This window comes from Aedes albopictus, chromosome 3, assembly GCF_035046485.1.
Source record: "Aedes albopictus strain Foshan chromosome 3, AalbF5, whole genome shotgun sequence".
Lineage (NCBI taxonomy): Eukaryota > Metazoa > Arthropoda > Insecta > Diptera > Culicidae > Aedes > Aedes albopictus.
The window spans coordinates 229150873-229178216 of NC_085138.1; the positions used below are offsets into that span (position 1 = coordinate 229150873).

At 38.3% G+C, this 27344-nt stretch overlaps 1 protein-coding gene and 1 long non-coding RNA gene across 3 annotated transcripts in view; one reads left to right on the plus strand and one right to left on the minus strand.

The window, feature by feature from the left end:
- The first annotated feature begins 6 nt into the window (after nucleotides 1-6).
- On the plus strand, nucleotides 7-4113 carry LOC115264551 (uncharacterized). The gene is made up of 2 exons (XR_003896227.2): nucleotides 7-2338; nucleotides 3684-4113. It is a non-coding gene; the product is annotated as an uncharacterized LOC115264551 (long non-coding RNA).
- The window catches only part of LOC109405105 (LIM domain kinase 1), a 28950-nt gene continuing 2502 nt past the window's right edge, over nucleotides 897-27344 (minus strand). The window contains exons 2-9 of one of the 2 annotated variants that reach the window (XM_019678110.3): nucleotides 17377-17473; nucleotides 16134-16248; nucleotides 15938-16068; nucleotides 15146-15382; nucleotides 14931-15023; nucleotides 14422-14822; nucleotides 12802-13750; nucleotides 897-6978 (exon numbers count right to left, since the gene is read on the minus strand). In XM_019678110.3, coding sequence (XP_019533655.2) covers nucleotides 4791-6978; nucleotides 12802-13750; nucleotides 14422-14822; nucleotides 14931-15023; nucleotides 15146-15382; nucleotides 15938-16068; nucleotides 16134-16248; nucleotides 17377-17473 — 4211 coding nt within the window. In that variant the 3' untranslated portion in view covers nucleotides 897-4790. The remainder of the gene's footprint in view (nucleotides 6979-12801; nucleotides 13751-14421; nucleotides 14823-14930; nucleotides 15024-15145; nucleotides 15383-15937; nucleotides 16069-16133; nucleotides 16249-17376; nucleotides 17474-27344) is intronic. The other variant, XM_019678116.3, reaches the window with a different exon arrangement.

Here is a 27344-nt window from a genome sequence, read left to right on the forward strand (position 1 = left end):
TCTACTCATGATTTTACAGTTAAATTTCCCGCTCGAAATGATCCAGAACAAACATACAAAAAGTACATATTCCTGGGAAAAACATTATAAGGATCAGTCGAAACCTCATTCTGACTTTGAAAGATGACAGAATCTCTTCAAATCAAATCAAAAGAGTCCGTCGTCAAGTCATTAGTCTTTCTGAAGGTTTTAAGGTTAGGATACGTTGTCACGAGGTCGCGAGGAAAAAAAATAATCAGAGACAGTTCAACCATAAGAAAGAAACATTATTCGCGTGAATTTGAAAGTCTGATTGAGGTTTTCGGTATTGGTGGCTCCAGAGAGGATGCGGGATATTGTCACGATAATAATAACTAAACGATTTGATTACAAAAGGCATTAGGAGGCGCAGCTGCAAAAAGAGTTCAAGCGCGAAAGTTGGATCTATTCTACACAAAAATATACGGAGCAGCATCAGGCTCTCATTGATAAATTTGCGGTGAAGTTAACACCCACCGCGTGCGAGATAGAATTAGAAACAGCAAACATGTCTATTCCGGAATTCGGAAAAGAAGTGGAGCAACTTTCTGCGCAACTTACGTCAGCACAAGTATCCCTCAAAACCTTTCAAATGATGCGGATGCAGTCGTGCCATGGCAGCCATATGTGGCTTTATTAGTGAATTAGGTAATCCACAAACCGCGCGAAATCCCCTAACCCTACATAGAACAATCTCGGACTATCTTGAAATACTAGTAATCATGGAAGAAGAAAATTGATGCAAGCCGTGCGATGGCTTATGGACAAAACGATGGAAGATATAACGTCGAATGCCAAAACGTCGAAAGCGGCAAAACTTTGAAAGGACAAAACGTCGGAAACAAGTGAAGTAATCAAAACAAATAATGAGTTCTTCATTATTTTAAAGGAACCCCATTCTTTCACTTTTCGACGTTTTGTCCTTTCTACGTGTAAGTGTTGTATAATTCGTGTCGTATGTACTACCGAGAATTTTGTGTGATTTTGTGAAAACCGTGAATGTTTAAAAAGCAGGTAGTATTCGTTATAAATGTAGGTTTTTCCCAGCCTAACTCCCGACAGCGATAGGCTTAGTCAGGTTCAGGCTCCACCACCTTACGAGAAAATTGTCATCGTCCACCCACCGAAGTACCAAAACCCACCACGAGATGGACGGTTACCATTCTTGGGCGGCCATGAGGGGTGGCGTAATGGGGCCATTAAGAAATAAGAAATGGGAGGAGGGGGTAATGACCTGAGTAAGAGGTCATGGACCTCCAAGCGCTCGACGACTCCATGACTGAGGAACACTTACAAAAAGTTCGTCGAGTAAGACAGTTTTGAAAAGCTAGAGACAAGTTGTAGAAAGAAATTGGAGAAGTGAAAGTCTAAGGAAGTGCAAGTGGAAAGAAGTTTGGTGAATTGGATTATCAGGTAACTACTAGAACCACCAATATAGGCCTGATAGTAATGCCTTCCCCCCATCTCAGAACCCCGCCATGTTTTTGGTTTAAGAACCCCGTGAAGTGCCCTACGAAATCCGAGTGTCCAAAGTCATTCCGGCAAAAACCGAAGACCGATTCACTACGACATTGGTAAGGACCCGGACGAGTAGCCGGCCGGAATACGGAGCAGCGCGAGTCCCAAGCCACCCCCGGGAACCGTGGAGAGCGAGCCGAGGATCCACGCCCGCACGCGAGTCGCCGTTGGAGACGAGGAAGGAGAGGTGGTGGAGCAGAAAGAGAAGGGGCCCCGCAACAGAAAAGGTCAGATAGAATTCAAGAAGTGGGAGTAGAAAGTGCCAGGAATAGCCTAGGAATAATGAGTAGTTGGAGCAATAAACTGGTGTAGAAAGTGTAAATGTGCTGTGGTTTTCCTCCATTCTGCACGAGAACTACCTGCCCGCGAGTAACTGTGTAGTGAACGTGCCGACCCTGAAGCCATTGAGTCGGGGAGTCTCTGTGATACTCCCGACTGACCTAACCAATACTTACATACGTTTTGTCTCCCAACCAGTGAAGCCTTTCAACGAAACGTTTAGGTCGAAGGGTGTGCTCATTGGATGCACAGCTCTCTCGTGAATAAAAATCTAAGCATTCGCTATCGGGCAGGCTACTATATCCCTGTAATTGTGTGATTGTAGCCTACCCGGCGATGTCGACAAATGACACTGATGTATGATGAAGAAGATAGTTGAAAATCAGTACCTATTCGTCGACTGGGAGGGTCTCAACAAGGGCATCGAAGCCGGCAAGCTCAAGGCTTGTAAAGATTTCTTGTTTACTGGTTCTGATATGCAGTGAAGCAAATTGCAATTCAGAAAAAAAAAACTGTTCCGGATGTGACATGTGCTTCACACATGTCATCGAACGATGTTCAATTTCAATTCCTTCTTGGCGTCATGCTGAGTCAACGCTAGACATCGGCAGTCATCAATCCATAAGGCTGATGGCTGTTACATTGCATAAGCGTTTCCCAAGTAAGTGTCAACTTACGGGGTTATTGTTTTATGGCTGTACCCAGGCAGGGCTGTTGCCAAGGCGCCATGCTGGGCGACAGCGCTGACTCGATGGTCTCTCTTTCAATAGGGTAGGGCGGGGCAAGATGAGCACCCTAAGGATCACGTTGAGTTTATTGAAAGTTAAAACAATTTTTCAAAGTACCTCTCAATAGTTCTTTTCTATATCATGTTTTCTATCACCCATAAACATGGGAGGGTTCAAAATTCACAATAAGGATGATTTATTTGACTATACAAAAAAAAATGTTTTATGGTCAGTTCGAACATGCTACGGGGCAAGAAGAGCACTTCATTAAAATCCCAATATTTTCACAATAAATTGGCCATACAGTGATTGATATAGTGAACCTTGTTTATAGTTATAGTATCACGTTCTAAAATTATTATATTTTTAGATTATTGAAAAAAAATGCGGTTTTTTAATACTTTACACAAAATGACCCGAAAAACAATAAGCGATTATTAAGTTGCTTATTTTTAGGAATTTACGCAACCAAATTGTTGCAGAGGTTACGGGAACCTATGTTCGGCACTATTGAGTGGATTCCAATAATTTCAAAATATTTTCTATATTCCCCTCAGGGGTGCTCATCTTGCCCCACTATAGGTAAATAACTAAAATTGAATAAATTTAAATGTTAGTTTTTAGAAAATCTTTTCTAATATAAATTAAAATGCTTTGCAGTAAGCTAGTTATGTTGGCTGATAACAAGAATTATGGTAAAAAATTGATTCTGACATAAAAACCTTATTTTATTCTGATGATTTCTTATAAGAAAATGCTAAAAATCCATGCTATTGACTAATTTGACGATATTTTTCAATTCGTTTATTATGAAGTACCTTATATCAGGTTTACAAACAGGATAAACATTATTCTAACGGATTATGAACTTGTTTGGGAAAAAATCATCATAAAAGTAGTAAAACAGAGGGGTGCTCATCTTGCCCCGGGTGGCCATCTTGCCCCGTCCTACCCTATATTCTCTCTCTCACGATCAGTGCATCGATCACTGATTGGTTAACTCGTAAATAAGGACTTCAGATACCTCCAGTAAATAGGAGTTAGCTTAAGTTAAGATTTTGAATGAAGATTCATTCGGGTGACAACCTTCAACAAAGTGTGTCTTCTAAAATGAGATATCACGACCTGCTCTACACGGAGATGGTTCTGAAAATTACTTCCACAAGATATTTAATTCATCTTCGAGTGATTCCTCGAAAAATTACTAGAAGTGTCACAGAAAGTAGAATTAAGATAGTGTGTATGTACAATTTGTATGATATTGATATTTATAAATAAAAAAGCAAAAAGCAAAATTCGGGTTGTGGTTGGCACGAATGAATGTTTCGGTAAAAATATATTATGGTGGCTACAGAGAGGAGGCATGCTCAGAACTGATTTTAAGTATCATCGCTGTGACTGTTGTAAATAAGCCAAGGTATATTATCTACCATTACGGAGTTCCCGAGGTTGAGAGAGGCTCATCGTGTCTACCGTTTCGAATTGCATGTATTTTGTTTCGGACCATCTCAGGACATTTATGGACACTGCACGCAGCAACACAACTTTTCCCCGATATTTGCAACTAGTACGATTATGGGAAAAGCATGGTTGCATATTTCGATTCGACGGTTTCTGCTTCAGACTCTTGCCTCTTTTGTGAATCATTGCGGCGATGTGTTTGGAAAAGTGAGCGAGCTTTTTTTTTGCAACATCGCATGGAAAAGGGTCTGACGCTGCTATTGCAATGCTCTCTCAAACGAATGGCAAAACGAGCAAGTCTTGCCAAAGATTATAGAAACACTATTTAGATTCACTCCCTTCCCATGGTTTCCGAAGTTCTTGTCGGGGATTTTCCCAGCGAAGGAAGTTTCGCTGTTAACGTAATTAAGTGTGTCCCGACGTCAATGGTACTGGAATGTGAACCTCCCGGACGCCGTCGAGTGCCGAGGAGGTAGTTCCGACAGCGTGTACCAACCCCAGGAACAAACAAGCATATTCAGATCAAGTCTATCTGAAACGAAAAACGATATGGTTCATATGAACGGCAATGACAAGGATTTGTAAACCGAGAAAATTGTAAACCCCGATAGAGTGCCTATCCTTATTTAACAATTTCTGTAACGATTTTCCCCCGTCAAATATGTGATTCAAACCGAAAAAGTAAATGTCTTCTTATGCCAGTAAACATCAGCTGTGTTCTATTTTGTCAAAACAAATATTTTGGGATCAATATTCAAAACCAAAACCTCTCAATTACACAAATGCTCAAATAGCTGCAGCCTTGATTTCGCCTCGTTTGGATTTAACTAGTGAACGTGCTTTCTTCTCCTGCTGAGTGTCTCCTTTGTGAACTACTGTACCCACGGGTTTTCCGCAATGACCGGAAGTTCTGCCTCTAGGCGAAAAATTGCTAGCAGTAGTCTCACCTTCGTTCGATAGTTTGCGAGTTTCCAACAATCTGGCGTTCAACCTACGGATACTCTCCGGTGAAAGTATACCCATGCGATTGTTGTTGTTAGATGTTCTGCTGAGACGATTTGGGGTGCCACTTCCTACGCCACTGGTAGGCGAAGGGGACTCGGTTCGTGAATTGCTACCACTACCACTTAGAGACGACGATAAGGCCACGTATTTTTCGACCGGTTTCTCCAAGTGCTGATGCCTTGAGTATCTCGGCGAACCGCCGCTTTCCATCGGTCGAAAAGTGCGATTCTTGTTTAAACTAAGTAAATTACTACTAGTGCTAGTGACGCCACCAGCAATCGGTGGCTTCCTATTTGTGGGCGGCTTTTCTATTGTTACTGCTGACGATTTAGACTTACTAGAGCTACTTGTACATATGGCATCCGAGGTTGGCACGTGTGCCGTTACAGTTGGTGTTTTTTTGGTTTTGTAGACAAACACTTGAGGAAGATTTTTGTCTGAAAAGATATTCCTAGAGGCTTTGAGCTTACCAAGGGCATAGCTGTTACTACTCGAACCTGGAGCAGTCTCAACAAAGCTAGACTGGGGTTTCAGGTCAGAAGTTGGCGAAACTTTTTGCTTCGATGCAAACATAGGCTTATCTTGGCTTGCCGTTTTTGGTGGCTTTATCTGATCACCTGAGTCACTACGTTTCATCGGTGAAGGAACTGGAGAACTAATATTACGGCGCTCAAATATTGGCGTATCACTAACCCGGAATAGTTTCGATGTATATTTGTTGGTTTTGAGTGGACTCTTAGACCTTTCTTTTTCCGGCGAGCTGTTTCTACCAGCTAGAATGGTTGCCAGTGGGTTTATTTTACTGAACATCCTATTGCTTTTCGTATCCTTAGTTTCTACGACTGTCTCTACCTTAACGTTCTCTTTTTCAGACTGTTTTTCTAAGTTGTCTTTTCTACACATGCTCAACTGAGCTCTAAGATCATCTAAAGCAGTTCTAGGTGATACCTTGGGGGTTTCTTGTTTAACTGAAGAGGTTTCATTTACTTCAGACGAAACTTTTACTATTGGTACTGACCAAATATCCTTTGGTCCTTGCCTTATACCAACATCTTCAGTTTGAGCAGCTAAAAAGCTACCGTTTGTACAACTACCGTTGACATCAATATAATTTAAGCTTGTGTCACAACTAGAATCAAAATCTGAGCAACCTTCCAAATCTTTAACGTTATTCAATGTTAAACTTCCATTATCCACATGAATTATAAAGCCCTTCTCACCGTAACGTTTGGCCCTTGGTGACGCATCGTACCTCCTCGTTAGTTGAGGATTGTTCTCCAAGGTATCTTTTACCAAATTCAGCACATCCTCGGTTGAAGGAGGCTGCTTTAAGGCGTTTGGATCAATCTGTATTAAACTAGTAGGCTCCGAAACGCTGGAATCCGCATTGACTACTAGATCGATGCCATTCAATTTCAACCCCAAATTACTCGAGTCCAATGACTTCCGCTGGTTTTCCCTATTAAGTATCATCCGCTGCCTACGCCGTGCCCTTATGCTATCCCGAATACGGTCACCATTGGGTGAGAAATCCTTGCTCAAATGAGGCGATCGGGGTATTTCCGTGACGCCCAAAATGAAACCACTTACATTTACGCTACTGCTAGTGCTATCGCTATTGGTAATGTTATTGTTTTCTACGTTGTCTTTCGTTGCCGGAGCTCCCTTGGGAGATTTCACACAGTCTACCATGTCAAACCCGCCGTCATCCTGAACGGGCGTCTTTTCACAGTTTTCTTTTTCTTCTACCATCATACCTTCGTTTATCCTTTTGCGACTCAGCGAGGGCTTGACGCCCGTAGGAGGAGGCGTCGCCAATCCATCCGGGGTTGTGCACTTACTTGAATCGTTGCTCTTCTGACCCTTGAAGTGTTTGATTTCGGTAGCTATAGTGGCCGGAAGAGGTTTGCCCAATGCAGCGTTCCGGGCCATGCTTTCGAACCATACTTCCAGGATGTTGAATGGAGGCCTGCGGAAACAAAACTTAAACTTAAAATTCCAAAAATAGTGACGATGCAATCGTTCGAATCACGAATGTGATTTAAATATCAAAATATGAATGCCAGATAGGTCTAATGTACAGGGGTGGCCAAAATGTTTGGGATAGGCAACTTTTTTTCTCCCACAGTAAAATTCAACATGTTGTAACTTTTCATAGAGTGCATCAAAAATTCTCAAATTTAGACTGTTTGTCAACCTATTATATGTGCATTATTGGTACAAATTTGGGCTCGATTGATTAATTTTTCGCGAAGTTAGAACCGTTCGGGTAAAACACTATTATTTAGACAACTAATTTTTGAACTGTCATATCTCGGAAACCAGTGAACCGAATTGAATAATTGAATGAATTTTTTAACGTTTATCAACAATATATTGATACTGAATACGACGTTATAAAATGAAATATTTTCTCACGGCGAATTAAGTTATACCGGGTTGAAATTTTTACCCATATATAGGAAAATAGGTCAAATTTACAATACCACACAAAAATTAATAAATGTGTTCTTCCTTCAATCTAAATAGGCTCTAATATATCTGATTAGAGATAACTTGAGAACAGAAGTGGAAAATCTTTGGATATCAACACTAAAATATATTGACATTGATGTAAAAAAATACATATTTTCGAGAAAAATCCAAAAAGTGTCAATCCATGATAACTTTTTTCAACGTTTAAAAAGTACATATGTTTTAATAGTTTGTGAAGCATTTACATATTGTTAGTGTACGTTCAAAATTTCATTCAATTCGGTTAACTGGTTTCCGAGATATGACACCTCAAAAATGAGTTGTCTGAAAAATAGTGTTTACGCAAACGGTTCTAACTCTGCGAAATATTAATCGATCGAGCCCAAACTTGTACCAATAATGCAAACATAATAGGTTGACAAACAGTCAAAATTTGAGATTTTTTGATGCGCTCTATGAAAAGTTATAGCTTGTTGAACTTTTTTGTGAGAGAAAAAAAGTTGCCTATCCCAAACATTTTGGCCATACCCTGTAAGTATACTTGTATATGTAGGTATCTCGTGTTTTGCTCAGCATGAAGTTCCACTTAAGAGTAACGATTCATTTATTACCAGCCTGAATTCAACATACCGCTGTATGAAGGGCCAAAAGTGTTGGAGGCTAGTCCACCATGGCCACGCGATACGTGCTGTGGAACACGCTCCTGGGCCCATAACCTGTTGGAGGCTAGTCCACCATGGCCACGCAGGCCATAGCGAGGCTAGCTCCGTCGATGCCTGTTTCTAAATTACAATGAAAATAGAACGCAAGACAACTTCCATCAAACTAGACGGCTGCCGACTGATACCTCAATCAGCAATCGTCACACTCTTTATTCATTCCAGGTATATACAATTTGACTATCTTCTTTAATAACAACATACCTACGCCAACAAATCTACCTCGCTCCAACACTCCAAACCCGTACCTGAAGGTTCGACGCTATCCGAGCGTTCAACGCTACCTAACTTCCAACAAAAAGGAGGTGTGACGGACGCGCAAATAGACAATTACGCGAAATTCGCGAGTTTGGGAAAATCTCCTTCCAACAGTATGATTCAGTAGAATGAATAACATCGCATGGCTATCAATGAACATGAATATACAATTAACGTTCCCCAAAACGTTCCATACCTCACGACTCACGAGGAATAAATTTTACGGCACTGCGTAAATATTGATTCCTCACTGAACAGAGCATCATATCAATGAACGTCAACGACTCAAATGACGAACGAAAGAGCTCACACAAAGACGAAATTCTATCACTTTCACTCTTTCAGAGAGTTTGAAAACAACAGGACCAGTACCTATCAAATTTGACAGGTGTTGGTCCTGTTGTTTTCTAATTTTCCGTAAAAGAGAAAGAGAGCGAATTCTTGATGACATCACCGTGCAATGGAGTATGTACGGGGTTTGTTTATCGCCGTAAAGCAACACATGCGTTCTCACTCTTACATGTGGCTTGAATACATCTCTGTTTGTTGCTGATGATGTGTGCGTTTGTTTCGTTATTTCGCAACATGCAAAGGAGAGCAAAGAGGAACTGGTATTACCACTTCAGTCAGTTTCGATGAGTGATGAATATTCACCGCTCGGCTTCATCGTGAATATACTTTATCAGGAGGCATTCGCAACCAACGGTGGATATGAGTGTTGTTTAGTTGCTTCTTTCGTTCTTCGTGTTCCAAGCGATGTGCGATGGTGCGCATATCTGGGTTAAGCGAAATGTAACAGCGCGAAAAATATTTTTTTGTTTCTTATTGAATGAATGTTACAATCTCTGGCAAATAATGAAATTCACATTACTTGTCAAGTTTTCTACGGGATGGTTATCATGAGAAGGACGCGTCAAATCTATTGCAACTGTTAGGATAGAATGGATAAGTTTAATGAATCCATAAGTAAAACCCAAATTCAACAACCTTATCTGCAAATCGAACAAGGCACCGTGACTGTACCTCATTCCGTTCACTTAAGGCGATGAACTAAGTCCAATAGCTGTAGAAAATACATGTTCTGCATTTAGTGACTGTAATTGTGCAACGCTGTTCCATTATGTCTCTATACTGCTAGAAAAATATAATCAAGATTGCAAGCACTCCACTTTTTTTGAAAATGGCCGCTATTTAGAACAAGTTGTTGTTCCTTATTCCGATCAGTTTGATCCTAATTCCGTTCACTTGTGTTCCTAATTCCGGTCACTCCAAGTAATTATCAAGTTGACAAAATAATCATATTATCAAAGGTTGTTATAGTTATATTTACATTTTATATGTCGAAATACATTCATTTACTTATCAAAACATGTTAGTTCTATAATAATTTGAAGTAATAACATTGGATTGTTTTAATGTTGTTGCGTTTTTGAGAGCTTTCTGGGAAAACTACAAAATTCCACCAGACTGAAACAGTGTCGAATGTCGCGTCAAAGTCGGGTCAAATTTTATCGAATGTTGGACCAATTTTGGGCCCACATCGCATAACTGTTGGGTCTATGTTGGGTTTGGAGACCAAAATAAAAATAGGTCAATGATAGGTTTATGTCGGGTTTGACGTCATCTATAAATTTTAAACCTATGACACCACAATTTATGCTTGCTAGCTGGGGTTACCAATAAATGTTATGAACCAAACATCAATCGTCTGGGAGCCTTGACTGATGCTGGAGTTGGTTGTATCGATTGTACTGCAGATTTTTTCATAGTTTCCTTTGGATTTATATGGTGATTGGAATTAGGAGCAAGTACAACCTGTAGTATCCTAATTCCGGTCATGTGCCTTTTTCATTTCTAGCATCAGGAGTCTTCTTCGAAAAGTTGATTTGATGTTAAATTTATAAAAAAACATGTCCTTTATTGTTCTGCTTTGGTGCTATTTTGATTGATTTTGTTAATATTTCAATGAAAATACATTAAATGTCAGTGGCGTCGCGTAACCTCACTTTTTACCTGTGCACCGACCCTAAAACTTGCAATTGCAGGGGATTTATGATCAAAATCGAAATAGAAATAAGTGAAAGCAGCTATTCTCGTCATTTTCTAATTATTACAAGCAAATTTGTTCAAAAAATTCAATAATTTATACTTGGTGCACAGGTAAAAAGTGAGGTTACGCGACGCCACTGTTAAATGTATAAATTGATGCAATTCACAGGTCCGTAAAAGAAAAAAAGTAGAATGGCGGCCGATTGAATAATTAATGGCATTTAATGTATTTTCACATTAATACACAAGAAACCCTCTAACTTTTTGATTATATTCTGGCGTGGACATACTTATTGAAAATAACAAAAATCAATTTGCTAAAGATTTGCGACAATTTCGGCAAATACTCGGTGTTTTGATTCGTGTGAACGGAATTAGGAGCTGATTGGAATTAGGCGCGGTCACGGTACATGGTTTTATTCTGTAAGAATCAAGAGACTGCTACGTGGTGCAAGAGAATAATCCCATCCATGAAACCCTGCGAAGGTGCAGAACTGATAACAGTGGAAGGAGGCAGGCATGATCCGTGTCACCCACATAGCTCCAGATATGACGACAAACGCATGAATGCTCTCATAGAAACTAAAATAAAAACAACAAATGGCGTTTTGTGAAACGATACAATCTGAAATATTTTCATATTATCTGGATCTTCACAGTGCACAATGGTCGGAAAAAGATAAAGTTCGGCCAAAACTCTGTTTATGTGTTTAATCGAAGTTATAGGTTGTCTAGATATGTTATATAGTATTTTTTGTGTTTAAAAAGGGGTATTCAAAAATTACGTAACTTCAATAATTTCAAAAAACGGTAAAAATCAGTAAAGCCCTCATTTTTTGCGTTTTTTTTGTTAAAAAATCAATTTGAATTTAATTAAATGATCATCTTTCGATCAAAACCAATTAAGTTTGTTCAAAACGTTTGAAAAATATGGGAAAATAAATATTATTTCATTCAAAAATGGAAAAATAACGTAAAATATATGAAAAAACATGACTTTTTTAAATAGCTCTAATTTGAAAAACTGCAAATTTCTGCAAAATATTTAAACGTTTTTATGCAGCCCTAAGCATGATGTTTGAGATGTACTATTCGAAATTGCGGCGACACGTGACGACACGAACCGTTTTTTACCTTAAAAACTACCAAAATTTCTAAGGTACAATAGATGAAAATGAGAAAAGTTTTGTGACATATTAGTTTTGCACCATGCGTGCATTCAAACAGTCCAATAACAAGCTTTCATATGCTGGATAACATAGCTTGAATATTTCCATTGACATTGCTGATGTCGCTACTATATACAATGTCATAGATTCACTCAGCTCCACACACCTGGCCAAGTCCTTGCAAGCATTTATAAATCCCTTCATCAACTTAGAAAGAGCCCAGAACTGAAGCATCTTCCAATAGATGAAAGGATGTTGAAAATAGCGAATTTTCAACTGTTGTGGGGTTTTTGTGGTTCAATGCCGATCATCTAATTGTCTTGATTAATGTTCTTCTCTGTAAAGAACAACACAATACTCAGCAAAGAACAACACAATACTGAACACTAAACACCCGCGCATCTATTGTTTTGATTTTCACTCGAGACAATAGCGAACGCGATCGATTATGCTGCCATACTCACCCCTACAGGAGTGATGCATGCACAGCAAAGAACAACACAATACTCGCTTTCATATGCTGGATAACATAAAACATATATTCCATTCTCAAAATATTATTATTTTACTTTTTTCGAATAATTCATTTTTCAATTTTATGACATAGGACACTTTGGCAGTGAAAATGTCATTGAAATACAAAAGCTGGTATGCTTTTAATTAAGAATCATAAAACTACAATACATTATCTTTGTTATAAGGTAAAATAAAGTTTAAAAATATCAATTTCGTTTTTTGAGAGTTTTGGCCGCCCATTTGTATGGAGCTCGACCAATGTGCAGTGGAGTGTGCTACTTGCTTACTTTCAGTCCTAGGCACCCACGGTGGTGCAGAGGGCCGAATTGAAAGATTTCCATCCTGGCCGATGGAAATCTGAGGAATCCTAGGATTGGATGAGGCTCCATCAAAGAGAGATATTCAGAACGGGTTCGAATTAGAAATCCTCTAGTAATGTAGGATTACTAGTTCGAATGTGCTTTTCAAATGGTCGAGCCCTAGTCCTGAGACATCCAGTTCGTTATAGGCGTATCCATGTTTATCATCTACCTTTACATACAAAATGTGAATTCCACATGAAAGAAAAATCTGGCATTCTCTCCAAAAATAGGAACAAAAACTTACCGTTTATCGGGATTCAAATCACAGCATAAAAAGGCAATTTTGTAAAATGGCTCGGGACATTGTCCGCAAAACTTTTCCTTGAAAACTGCCTGATTCAGTCCGAAATCCGAAGTCCTCGGTAGGTAGTCGGGATCCGCCTGCACTCGCCCAATGATCTCGCACAGCATGATACCGAAGGAAAAGATATCGACTTTTTCGTCGTACTTGTTGCCACGCATCATTTCCGGCGCCATCCAGTATGGATTCCCCACCACGGTGTACCGCTGCCGACGAGGCCGCCCACGACGTCCAATCGTTCCCGTCCCGTTGGATTGGGAACATTTTTCGAACGCGGTGCTAAATGGCTGCTTGATGATTCGGGCCAATCCAAAGTCGGCCACAATCACTGTCTTGTCTTCTCGTACGAGGCAATTGAGCGAGTTCAGGTCCCGATGTATAATATTCATGGAATGTAGGTAACTCATACCGCAGGAGATATCGCGGGCGAACCGAATTCTCAGCTTCCACGGCAGGGGCAGTCCAGAGTCGTGAATCAACTCTTTCAGTGAACCACCCGGAATGTACTCCGTCACCAAATGTAGCTTCTTATCTTTGTACAGCACTCCGATGAAGCGCAACACGTTGTTGTGAGAGAGAGATCGCAGAACGGCGACCTCCTTGAGGAAATTTTTCTGCGCCTCTTCGTCCACTCGGTACAGTTCTTTCAATACCATCACTTCCTGCGTCACCCGGTGAGTCACCTTGAACACCTGACCGAAGAAACCTTTCCCTAACAATTCTCCCTGAACGAGATCCGATGCGCGAAATATACGGGCGGCTTTCTGCTCTACCCTGAACGATTTCGTTCGAGACAGATCGTAGAAATCGCCACTGTGATGATGGTGTTGGTACTCGTCCAACAACTTGGACATACTGGAACTCCTTTCCTTCTCCTTGAGGCTGTTTGATGCTGAAATTTGAAATTTAGACAGATTCAATAGTGTTTAATCCTAACCAAACTTATTTTTTTACATATTCGGAAATGTCACATAATGGTATTCTTGGGATTTTGCAAGCAGGCATGGAAACACTCATTTGCAATGAATTTCACTTGCGATTAGGTATCTCATTTCAGAATAACTATAAAAAAATAGTGTAAGAAGAGCTCTTGCTTTGTAATTGTGAGTGTTCCCATCCCTGTTAGCAAATTATCCTAACATATCCTAACTATATTATAAAAACCTTAAAACTGCGAATTCATACAACTTTTCCTGTAAAAAAAACTGAAGCAGCCCTTGTATATTTTGCGTGAATTATGGAGAATTTTGGCGAAACCTTTTGAGAACATCATGAAGGTCGATTTAGAAAACAGCTGAATTGAATTCATGGGAAAATATTATTTGTGGATGTTGAAATTTTAGAAAAGTTACTCATGGAACTTCATCAGAAAATTTCCGACGTTAAGTTCAATTCAATAGTAGAATATGTAAAGAGCCTTCGATGGAAACTAAACTGTAGTCGATAGATCTGTTGACAAGAATTCTATAGACAAGTAGCAGAAAATACACACATGTAACATTTCCATAGCTTTAGGAAAAAGCTGTCGATCAGTGGTTTATGTCATAGTATCAACCGACTTACCGTTGTTACAGTTTACATCTTTCAATCGCTTTTGTAGCTTTCTTGTTGTACCGCTCATGTAGCCTTCGTCCTTCTTCTTGAAAATCCTTTCCTTATCGTACTTATTTGGCGAGGGAGACCGTTCCTTGAGCACGCCGGATGCATCGACGGTAAGGCCAGTATTATTGTTGCAGTTGGTGTCCACCGACGCGTACCGATGATCCTCGGAACCATTGTTCTTATACAAACGACACCGATCCACAACTTCCGGATCATGCTCCACCGTTAGTTGGAGCACCTTCCCGGAACTTTGGATTAACTTTTCAACATTTTCCAAGGGAGTATCCCTCACTGGAGTGCCGTTGACTTCCAGAATTTTGTCCCCAATGTGAAGCGACATCAGATCTGACGTTAGGTCAATCCTGCAGAAAAATTAATCATATAGAATCACTTTTACTATCTTTCAAAATGAAACATCAAGGAAGCGAAATAAGCTGAAGCAGTTTGTTAAAAACGTTTCGATTATTTACCTACAATGTAGCACCCCGCAACAAGCGTCTAGGGCAGTAGATACACATGAGAAAATGTATTTTCCAATCTGCCCATAGAAAGTGCAGAACACCCTAGAGAAATTGTTAGTGAAAGTTAGCCGGTTAGTAGTCGATCAAAGCACAATAAGGTTTGCATTTTATGAATGAATGTTTGGAATAGGACGAGAGGAAAATTAGGACACTATGTCACTTACTCTGAGATCCGAACTCCCTTGCATCCCACGGCGGAATGCGATGGAACGCCATAAAGGTGTTCATCCGTAGATAATCGGATGCCATCCTTCTTGACGTTGGACCAAGGGATTTCCACCAGTCTAATGGAGTGCGGAGTCTTTTTTGAAGAACCGTCGGATTCGTATGTCATGGCACTGGTCGGGATCTGACGCTCCGCATTTGTGGTGTCGTTGATCCTTTTCTTGTAGCATTGTCCGCTGAAAAATAAATATAAAATAGAATTTCGCTACTGTTTTGCTGGTTTAGATTTGATGTTATAATCTCGTAGCACCTGAAGCTGAGAAGTTTAATCTTCATCAAAATGTCGACGATTTTAACGCAGACAATTCCATTATTTCCATAAATGGGAAACTAAAAAGGCTACCTAAATGTGTGTAGTTGTAGTGGTAATCTGCATTGATTTTTGTTCTTGTAAAGACTTTGCGAAACCCCTAAGCAAAATGTCCTTTTCGTTTGAGCGTTTGAGTGTAATCTGCTGCCGTAGGATAGAGCGAAGGACCGGGATCTGAACTTCTTTGGGTATACTCAAAAACTGTCGTTCGATGGATAAGCTAAAGCTAAGAATAGGTTCTATCGGGTTCAACAAAATTTTCAGTTAAGTTGTACAGAAGATCAAGATTATATAATCTATAGATACACATCTTTACCATGTTGAGCTATAGCGTCTTCACAGTTCATCAGAAGTTCAGAAGTGTTCTGAGATATTCTAAACTTTAAAAGTGGTTGATATAGCAAATTATAATGAATCTTACCAGAATAGCTTGGATCGTTCTACAAGTGCATACGCCTCCCTGTCGCCGATATAAATTTTGCACGCCTCACAGCAGAAACATTCCGGATGGAACTTATGATCGCCAGCGACCATAACTGGACCGGAAATCACCTAGAAAACAAAACAAAAAACATTAATCCCACTCGAAAAATCGCAAATGCAACGCAAAAGCTCACCTGACCGCACTGTTGGCAACATTCGCCATACTTTGCCCAGTAGTCATCCTTGCAGAACAGCAGACCCTCTTTCTCGAAATACCAGCTTGAGAGATGACTGTCGCAGACCGAGCACCTGCAAGTCAATGCATGATTACTAACGCCCGATAAGGAACCAAATCCAAGTCGAAAACCGTATAGAAGAAACCGGAGTAGTTTAATTTGATTAAAGCGCATCCACTGGACAAACACACATTCAAAATTGGTTTCCTGTTTACGTTGCGATTTGGTTTGTGCACGATGTGCAGACTACGTATAACTTTCGCACCGAAGAGACGGAATACACTCGACTCATCATTTACAGGGGATAGACAAAATGATCAGGGCAGGCAAAATTTTCACTTTTCAAAAAATGTACAACTAGCTGTAACTTTTCGAAAATTATTTGGAAAAGATCGGGCTATTCTACACGAAGTTAGAAAGATTCTAGGTTCTTTAAGCTGCTATAACTCCGGATTCAACGAAATCGAATGCAATTAAATTTTAAACTTTTATGACTAATATAATGAACTTTGAAAAACGTTTGACTTAATTTGAAATTATTAATAAGAAAAGGAGTTATAGCGATTTCATTTATTCTATGATTTTTAGTAAATTTATCTATTTTTGATATAGAGATGAACCAGCCTCGGACTGAAAATCTCTCTAATGAAGATACATAACCTAACTTATTTTTGATATGCATCACAGATTTTTTTTAATTTTTTTTTCAAAAATTTTGTTGTTTTCCTTACAAACATAAATATATATTCAGATAATAGAGATAATTTAAATAAACTATAATAACCATCTCGAATTTTGAAACGATGAATTGAATTTTTGGATAAATCGGTGTTATTTTACAAAAAATATTCTAATCTTTTTTCATGTTAAGAATTTTAAGTTTAGTCAAAAGTGTTTCATAGTTCATTATATTAGTCATAGATTCCCAAAATTTCATTGCATTTGGTTAGTTGAATCCGGAGATATAACAGCTCATAGTTGGATATCGGATAATTACACCTTTTTCTAGAATCTTACTAACTTCATGTAGAACAGCTTGCTCCAACTTTTCCAAATACACAACTAGTTGATCAACTTACAGTAAACAGTGAGATTTTTTGATACATCTTTCAAGAAGTTACAGCTATTTTACTATTTTTTTCGAAATGTGAATATTTTGCCTGCTCCGATCATTTTGTCTATCCCCTGTATGTCTACATACCTGAAGCAGTCGGCGTGCCATTCCTGCCCGAGCGCTCCGATGTATTTGTCCTTCTCTATGGCGTTGTAGCAGCTTGCACACGATAAATCACTTTTTGCTGATGGATGATTTTTGGAAATAAAAGAACAAACAGAAACAATAATCAGCGTTATGCTGCTGCTGTGCCAACTTGTAAATCGATAAATTTGCTGTGGATCTGAATGTGCAGAAGTATAGGGTGAGTGGACCAATTATGATATGGTGGTCCCATATTTGGTGAAAACCAATTGAATAAATTGATGTACAGCGGACCTGGTGTGATGGTTAGAACACTTGACTATCACACCTAGAACCTGGGTTCGAATCTCACTCTCGACAAACTCACAAAATGTGAGTTCTTCCTTCGGAAGGGAAGCAAAGCGTGGGTCCCGAGATGAACTAGCCTAGGGCTAAAAATCTCGTTTAACACAGATAAAAAATAGAGTTTTTTTTTCTAACTTATGCGTTTTTTTTTTTTGAAAGTGTGGCTTTGCTGAGAAACGACAATTGGGTTTTTAAATTAAGAAAAATGTATCGATTTTTTGATTTTATACGAAAGAGCACCTTTTTCTGAGCTACTATGATTTTTTTCAGATTTTTTGAACTTTATTTTGGTACCTAAAATCAATTTCAAAGAGATTTTTTGGAATCACCTTTTGACAGCTGGGTAGCTGTTTGACAGCTCCACTCAGTACAAAATGCGACGAGGGGTGATTCGACAAATCGCTCCCATACAAACTTCAAATTGATTTTAAAATAGGTTCCCGAGCACCAAAATTCATGAAAATTTGGATTTCGGCTCAGTTTTGCATGCAGATTCAGAATATGGAATTATTTCAACACCGCTAAAGAAGCCAATTGAACCACCCTAAGCTTATCAATATAAAAACTGATCTAAAGAATCGAATTTTAAAGATTGTTAAAAACTTGTTCCATTAAGTTTTCTTATGAGCAGATCTTTGAGTGTCCCGAGATACGGATTCAAAAAAAAACTGTTAAGCCAAAGTTATTAGTTTTAGCCATATGCTGCCTTCGTAGAAGTTTCTTTATATTTTTTGAACAACTTGTTTTCCAATAGTGTACAATTATGCCGAACAAAATGGTTTTCAAGATCAACTGTTTAGTTTTTTTTTATATAGAGCAGTGTAATATTCTACAATGTTAAAAACATTTCGTTTTGAACAATTTTGTGGAAGAAACCGTATTTCTATCCTCTATAGTTTAGCAGATGTGGGCCCCTATAGCCACATCTGTAAAGGCGTGAGTATATTCGGCATAACCATGCTGTGACGGGTTCAATTCCCGGTCGATGCAAGAACTTTTCATACCGTAAACCGGGGTCAAATTGATCACTTTAAAACAACTTTTGCTGATAACGTGAGTACCAATTCAAATATTGTCAAAAGAATTTCTGAAAAAGCAGTACTGAGGGAATCTCTATAAAACTACGTGACACAATTTTGGTTTAACAAATTTTAACGTAAAGTTGAATAACTTCAAACCCTAAAAAAATGAAAATACCTCTTTGGGGTGAAATTGATCAGTACACAATTAAACATCAGTTTCAAAATTGCCTTTTCCACTTAATTTTGACCTTCTGAACACGAATAACGTGTCAAAACTCTTACAACTTGTGAATTTGGTTGTTAAAAGGCTTAATTAACTTTTGAAACTGAATCTTAAACGACTGAAGGTAGGCAATTTCCTATGAAATAAGCGAGTTCAGCCACATCAAATTACTTTTCAAACAAAATACAAATAGTTTAATAACTTATTCTTGTCTAAAATAGCTACATAACATCACAATAAAGGTTCCATAAAAATGTTAACACATAAAGTTTACAGGTAATACTAGTGGCAATTTATTGTTTAGTACCAACGGTTTAATCTAAGTAAAAACACATTGAAAAACCTTTAAAAAAAGTAATGTGAGACTAACTTTTTCTAAAAACTGAAAAGTCCACACTCATCTCTAAACATCCGTGAACTGAATGACGTAAAAACATTATGATCATAACGACGTATAGAAGTTGCTAGAATGGAATTATTAGGTGACCTTTGATTGATCAATTTCACCCCGCTGATCAATTTGACCCCGGTTTACGGTACTGGAAACTTTTTAGACTTCGGTGGGCATAGATAATCATACATATGCAAAATGGTCATTGGCATAGGAAGCTCTTAGTTAAAAACCGTGGAAATGACCATAGAACACTAAGCTGACAAACATGCTTTGTCTCAGTTGGGACGTTACGCCAAGATGAAGAAGAAGAAGTTCAATACATTTTAACACCCATTCCGCCATTCCATAAAAAAGAATAGACTCGAAAAAAAAAAATGCCCTGATATTGCCCAAATTCGGTAGGAATGATCTTTACCAAGAGACCCGTATTTTTTTTTTGTTTCGCCATTAGGGTGGCCATTTTGAAGATAGGATGGTCCAAAAGACGACATTTCTCATTTCTTGAAGCGTTATAAATTTTGAACCGGTCAATTTGTTATCTTTTTTCACGAATGTAAAGATTATTAGTTCTAAAATTTAAAAAAATATCGCGAAAAAATATTAATGAACTTTATTATGCAAAAATGGTCAAAATGTTGGTTTTTTATTATGTTGGACCACATCAACTATATTTTTTTAATTTTTTCAACGAAATTTTAACACAGAAAAAACTCCTTGAAAATCCCAGAAGATTCTTGGAGAAATCCTAAAAGGAAGGAGTGAATTCCGGAAGGAACTTCTAGAAATTCACAGAAGGTGGAATCTTTGATCTGGCATTAGAATAAATCCAAGAAGCAACTCCTGGTCAATCTTAGAAAATCTCGGAGGAATTCCAGAAGGAACTCTGGGATGTATCCGTAAAGGAACTCCTGTAGGAATCCTCGAAGAAGCTTTATCAGTGATCCAAGAAAAACTCCAAGAAACTCTGTCAGCGCGATAGATGCGACTGGACACCCTAGGTAGTGGATTGGAAAGGAAGAAAGAAGTGCATTGATAAAGTAAAGCGATACATATTGCTAAAAAGTGCTTAAAGCATTCTGCAGTTATTAGTATTTTTAAAATTGTATCGGGTTTGAAACCAAAACTGTTAGGGCGGCGAATCACTGAAGATTGTAAGTAGTGAAATGAACTTGAAGTGTATGATAATTAATAAAGAATTTGTAGTTTAAGCTGATCGTAATCAAACGAGTTTTTGATCTGCTCTAAGACCCAGTGCCGACGACGCAACAAACTCTTTGATGAATATCAGAATGAACTCCTTGAAGAATCACAGAGGACACATTTGAAGAATTTCCAAAAGGAACTGCTAGAGGGATTCTCAAAAAAGGAAATCCCGAAAGGCACTTTTTCACGAATCCAAGAAGAAATTCCTTGAATATTCCCAGAATTAATTTCTGGAGGAACACCAGAAGAAACTGCTGAAGTAGCATCAGTAGGAACTCCTGGAGGTTCTACGAAAGAACTCTTAGTCAGAAATCAGAAAAAGAAAACATTAGAGATGTGTTGAGCAAACTTGATCTTGAGTACATGAAACTTGTGTAGGACTTTTTGAAACAAGTCTTCGTTTGATTCCCCAGTCTTGCTGTTCCACTTGTCCACCTTGTTCCTTTCGAGAATCGTTTGCTTGTATCATTACAGGTTGTCGTTTGTCCACTCTACGTTTGACCAGCAGCAATACGCCACATCATTCTGCCAAGTGTCAACGTAAGTCCCCCATCATCCTATCCCTTCCTCAAATATTGTTGTTTCCCCTGACCTCGACCCGCGAGTTTTACGGTTGCCCAAAACTAACATAGTCAATACGACCGAAGTCCGAAATTGTGAAAAAAAAATGTTTCATATGAATTCGGCTCCGTTATGCCTGTTGACACATGAGCCTAAAATAAATGTTTAGTAAAAAAAAGAAACCCCTCCGTTACCTCTCCCTTCTAGAATGTAGGATGAAGTAATTTTGTGATGACAAATTAAGGACACATTATCTGAGCAACTTCAATTTAATGTGAGAACATTAAATAATAGTATTTTTGTATTATTCAAAGTATGCGCAAAGTCGGGAACAATCGAAACCGCTCTGAAATTAGTTAGAGAACCCTACAAATGTTAATTTGAACAACTGTGAGCATTCATATCATTTTATGCATAAGTCTTTGAGTTGTTTTGTAAATAATGTAAGATTTATACAAAACCGCATCTCTATGGAATTGGAATTCAATTTAAGGGAGTAAGGAAAAGTAGATGTATTGTGATCACTGATCTTTGACAATAAATAAATCAAATTTTCACGTTTGCTTATCTGTGAAGTTATATTTAAACGAAGAGACTACTTTATCAAGAAGACATACAACTCTGTTATTTTCCCATACTAACGGCAAGCGTCACCGACGGCACCGCCGCCTGGTGAGCTAAGGTGGCACCTTTGTGTAAAAGTGTAAGATATTGGTGCGAGTATGAAATTTTACACACACATGAATAGTGCCACCTTCATCCGGGGTGGCGCTCCCGATTTTTAGCAGTGCTGCAAGTCTTCTTGATAATGTGGTCTTCGATTTAAATGATTGAACACCTAAAAGTTGTGCGTAATTATCCATTTATTGATTTTTTTTTATTTGCGAGCGATTTTTTTCTATTTTTTTATTCGTTTTTTCGATTCGATTTTTTTCTAATATTGAACTATTAAGCATGGGTCCCTAGATCGGGTGCAGTTGGGCCAATTTTTTTTTTTTTTTTTTTTTTTTTTTTTTTTTTTTTCTTTATTATAGAGATTTTTAGCCGGTGGCTAGTTCATCTCTGTACCGATATTTGCATACATAATTACACAAATAAAATTATCTACGAGCTAAGAAACAGTACATATTATATATGTTGATACAGGTTGGCATCTTTCAAAAAGTGGATGAGGGCTTCGAGGGTTGATGCGTCGTTTCCGAGGGTGTCTCTAATACTGCCGCTGATATTGTATTGGTTTCTAAGCAGTTCGTATTGTGGGCAGACGCATAAAAAATGCTCAACCGACAAGGGGATCCGACAAATTGCACAGGAATTTCGAAATGTTGAGCTGCCCATATTGTGCGAGACCTTGGTGTGACCAGTGCGTAATCTGGATATTACTCTCTGGTCTCGTAGTGACTTTAAATCATTCCATGTACCAATGGACTGCTTGATCTTTCTGATAAAGAGCTGATCGTTTCTGTTCCAGTTGAGCTGCCATTTGGTATTGATAGCTTTATCAATCCACTTTTTAACGTCGGGCAATGGGGTTCTATTGGTGTGAAGAGGTCCGGAGTGTCCCGCACCCGCTAGGCGGTCGGCAATGTTGTTACCAGCAATGTTGCAGTGGCCGGGGATCCACATGAAGACCGTGCTGGGAAGTGTGCACTGGATAATAGCTTGAATCCATGCATGTTTGGGGGCTTGCGACTGTATGGCTGCAAGGACACTCGCAGAATCTGACAGTATGAGAAGAGGTTTACTGGATGGTGTGGCAGTTGCGATGAGAATAGCGGCCGCCTCCGCGGAGAAAACCGAACATTGATTTGGCAGTCTTAGACTAATATCGGATTCGCTGTCATGGATACCGATTCCGGTACCAGAACGAGAAAGGGATCCGTCAGTGTATCTGTGCTGATAGTCGCGGTATTTGGTGTTGAGGAGCTCAAGTACAGTCTGGTGAAGCCTGGCTGAGCTTTCTCCCGCTCTGAAATTGTCCTTGATCGAGTTGTCAATTTTGAGGTTTGGGGTTTGCCAACTCCTGTCTCCATACCAGTGCGCGTTAGCCACTAGGGGGAGCTCCAAGTTGGCGGCACTATGGAAGACTCTTTTCCCCTCGTCGAGCAGAAAGAGTCTGCGATTTCTAGTAGGTTTTTCGGCATAAGCGGCGGCTCTATTACTAATCGCTGCAGTAACACGATATTCGAAGGGGGCAACTCCAGCTTCGACGCAGGCTGACCAGGCTGGCGTAGATGGCAGCAAACCAGAGATGATCCGAATTGAGTTGTTGTAAACTGGAGCAAGTGTTTGTATAAGTGCGTTCGATGACAAGCAGGTGATCTCTAGGCCATACAGAAGTCGGCTGTCAATGATTGCTCTAGCAACTCGAAGTCTGATGGCCCTGTTGTTGCTTCGATGGGGCTTAGAAATAGCCTTTATCAAGTTTAGGCGACTTTGGCAGCTAGATTTTACGGCGTTGAAGTGTTGTTGGAAGCTGAGGAACCGGTCAACGAGTACACCAAGGATGCGAACTGTCGATGCAGTTGGGCCAATTTAAATGAGGTAATATCGATGTTAAAACATATTTTATTTATTTTTTTTTTTCAAAGTGATTACGGCGGTAGCAACACTGTGCTTATGTTCTACACCGCACCCTTTCCCTACATTTGCTTCTAGGAGCCTCTATTTTTGTTTCAACACACAGAAGTACGTAGGCGTGCGTGGCCCAAGTCGACACTGTTTTGGCCTGCGTTGAACAAAAATAGTTTTAATAAAAGTTTCCCCTTTTTTCTTTTTGTCAATTGGTTTTTTTGTAGTATGGTCCATGTATTTAGTAAGGTTCTTGTCAATTTGTCAGTTATTCGAAGTAGATCTCCAATAGTCAATAAGTCAATTAAGTCATTCTGATCTGTTCTATCATAGCAGCTTTAGTCTTTGCTTTATTGAAGTGTAGTTTTATTGGAAATATGCTGAATATCGTTATTAAAAAGAGACGTCTGGAACTGTGTCCTGCTAATTGTTCCGTCATGCACATACTAAATATTAAAAAATGAATATTAATGCTGTCTAGCGCATTGTTTCCTATCGGCCATTATTGTAGTATAGTCCCAACTGCAAGCTTTTTTTTTTCCAATCTTAGCGTCAATTGTCTTCTAGTTACTTCTAGACAGATTCATCGAATCAGTCGAACCCGTATGTTAAAATATAGTCGATTCTGTGTCAAATTGTTTTCTTGATATTTACTTCTCTGTGTTCATCTCTTGTGTCCTTAAAATGTTAACGGTCCAAAACCTACAGAAACATGTAACTGAACTTCTAATATTTTTTTTGTTGGTGTCATAACATCATCTAAGAGATAAACAAAAATTGCTTGTCAACTATTATGTATTCATCCCCCTACAAATACTATGAAAAATATTCCACGCAGAAAAATATATTGTAAAGGCAAAAGTATTCTGAATAGATTCAACAAATTTTATTGTTGACTCAGGGCTTACCGGCAATTTTTTTTGAATCAATGATTTCGCTTATTTACTTCAAAAAATAGAATTGTTGTTTCTAAAATCGTTTGTAAATTGACAACTGTCAATAACAAATGATAAATTTTGTTGAAACAAAAAATCAAATTCGTTGAACCAACAAACGCAATGTATTGATGTAACTGTAGCAATCGCATTGAAACTAAAATGCATTATTGTTGATTTTTTTGTTATTGAAAAAAGAAAACAAAAAAAAATAGAAATACAATAGTTTTCATTCACGATATTTATTGTTTAAATTTGCAACTTCATATATATAGACTGCAACACACATCAAGGAAACACATTTTTGGAAACGCTGCCGGAAAAAAATCTGAATCAATTATTCGCAGATTCGTTCCGCCAGAAATGAACTCTTTCTTCATGCATTCTGGTGAGCTGAAATATGATTAAATATGGATACAAATCGACAATTAATACAAACTTCATAGACTTACCTTAAAACACATTGATAATACTCGCAACAAACCCTATCAGATTAGGTAAATGAAGCAAAAAATCACAGTAGATTTACAATCAAGTTAACTTTTCTTCGTGATTCCACAATGGCTCTTCTTTGTTTGCCTTGTGAACAAAGCATTAAGGTTGTCGTCATTGGACCAAACATTATTGTTGATTCTACAAAATCCAATTATATAAACAACAATAATTTCCAATTGAAATAAAACTCGAGAAGTAATGAGTCATTCAATTCAAAAATTTGTTGATTTAAAAAATATGTTGCATTGCAGTGAAAAAATAGGTGGATTGGTTCAATATACACAAACTTGGTTGATTCTAATCAATAGGTTTTTTATTTCTACTAAGTAAAATTTGTCTGCGTGTCAAATTCGTTCTGTCCTATCGGTCCTATCAAGATAAACCATGTCATTTTCTCATGCGTGGCCTAGAAATGTCAACCTAGTCATACAAAAGTAACGTTGTTCAGTTAATAAAAAGCAGTCAGTTTTTTGTCCAGTCCAAACTGTCACGTCAAGTGTTCGCACGTTAGCTTCGAATCTATCAGCACAATTAAGTGCTGCAAATCTCCTTCCCACAATTAATTTTTAGGTTGATTTTAATTGCTTTATTTAATTAAAATATAATAAAGTATAACATTGTAGAAATTCGAAAAAGCGACTGACATTAATAAATTACTAATCAAAATCAACCGAGAAACATGGGAAATAGAGCCCAAACAACATTTTGAAGTCAGCTGGCTGTAAAAGGTTTCAAAACCAGTCACAAATCCTATAAAACTTTTATTAGGATTTGTAACGATCATCAAAACCTTCTCAAATCCAACCGATTTTGAACTATTGCTTGGGAATAGACTCTACTGAGCCCTGGCGGTTCCTCCGTGTTTATCGAGCATGTCTGATGCATATGATCAGCCATACTCCATCTGCAGCAGCCGGTTCGTGATGAACCGTTGGAGGCGCATTAAAGTGTTAAAAAGGTGATATGTTTCACTAAAGAACACTACATTACAATAATCAAAATGAAACTCCTTCACTTTAATACCGTCAACCCCTGCGAACTTGGCCAGGGATGTTAAAACATATTTTAGATAATTTATTTTCAAATTAGTAATGAACTATATTGCAACTGCCTTTTAAATGTCATGGTTTATTTTGTGATAAATCGGAACATATTTTAAATGTTTTGCCAATCATGATTCTATCACAGTAGAAAAATTGAATGGAATCAGTGGCGTCTCGTAACCTCACTTTTTACCTGTTCAACGACCCCAACACTTGCATTTGCGGAGAATTCCGGACCAAAATCAAATTGAAAATGGACGAGAACGACTATTCTCGTCATTTTCCACAAATTACAGTCCAATTTGTTGAGAAAATTTAGGAATTTATATTCGTTGAACAGGTAGATTTGAGGTTAGGGAATCGCCACTGAATGGAATCGAAAAAAAACTAATAAAATTTGCGATGAAAACATTTAAAAAAACAAAACATTTCAACAATAATTACAAAATGGTGGAGCCTCGTAGCCGTGCGGTTAGTCACCAATCACCATGTTCAATTCCCGGTCCGGGCATTGCAACTTTTCGTGAGAATAGTTTCTTTTCCGTATTCACTGAAGCATGATCCGTGTGTCCGTTGTCTAGTGCTAAGTTTCGTTCAGTCAGTACAGCCGCTTGCTGAACAACAATTACAAAAAAAACAAAATGTTTCCGTCTCAAAAAATTTGAAACTCACTCAAAGAAAAAATATAGAATTGTAAAGATGCTCAAAAATATACATTAAAAAAAAACAAAGTTTACAAAATCGCGAATAACAAAGAATTGCTGACCATGTTTAAATCGATTTTAAATAGCGAAAATGATATTGTTTAGATCGCAATCAAAAATTTGGATATTAGAGGGTTTATATGTATAATATTAACATATTTTATTATTATAATCACAGACCAATTTGCAATAGTCTTTGAAAATGTAATCTACTACTGAAAATATAATTCATACCGATTTTAACCGTAAAACACTGTGTTACTCACTAAAACGGGTGACTGACCAAAACTGATGCTTCCCAACTCTACCTAGCTAGATGATTTATTTCACCGATCACTGTACGCCGCACTGAGACGACGGGTTGGAATTTCAAAACAAAACAATCTTAATACAACACAGGTTCGACGATTGCACGCTCGCAAAAAGTAAACCAGGTGCCCTACCGCTATTCACTGATGAGGAGATAGCCACAAGC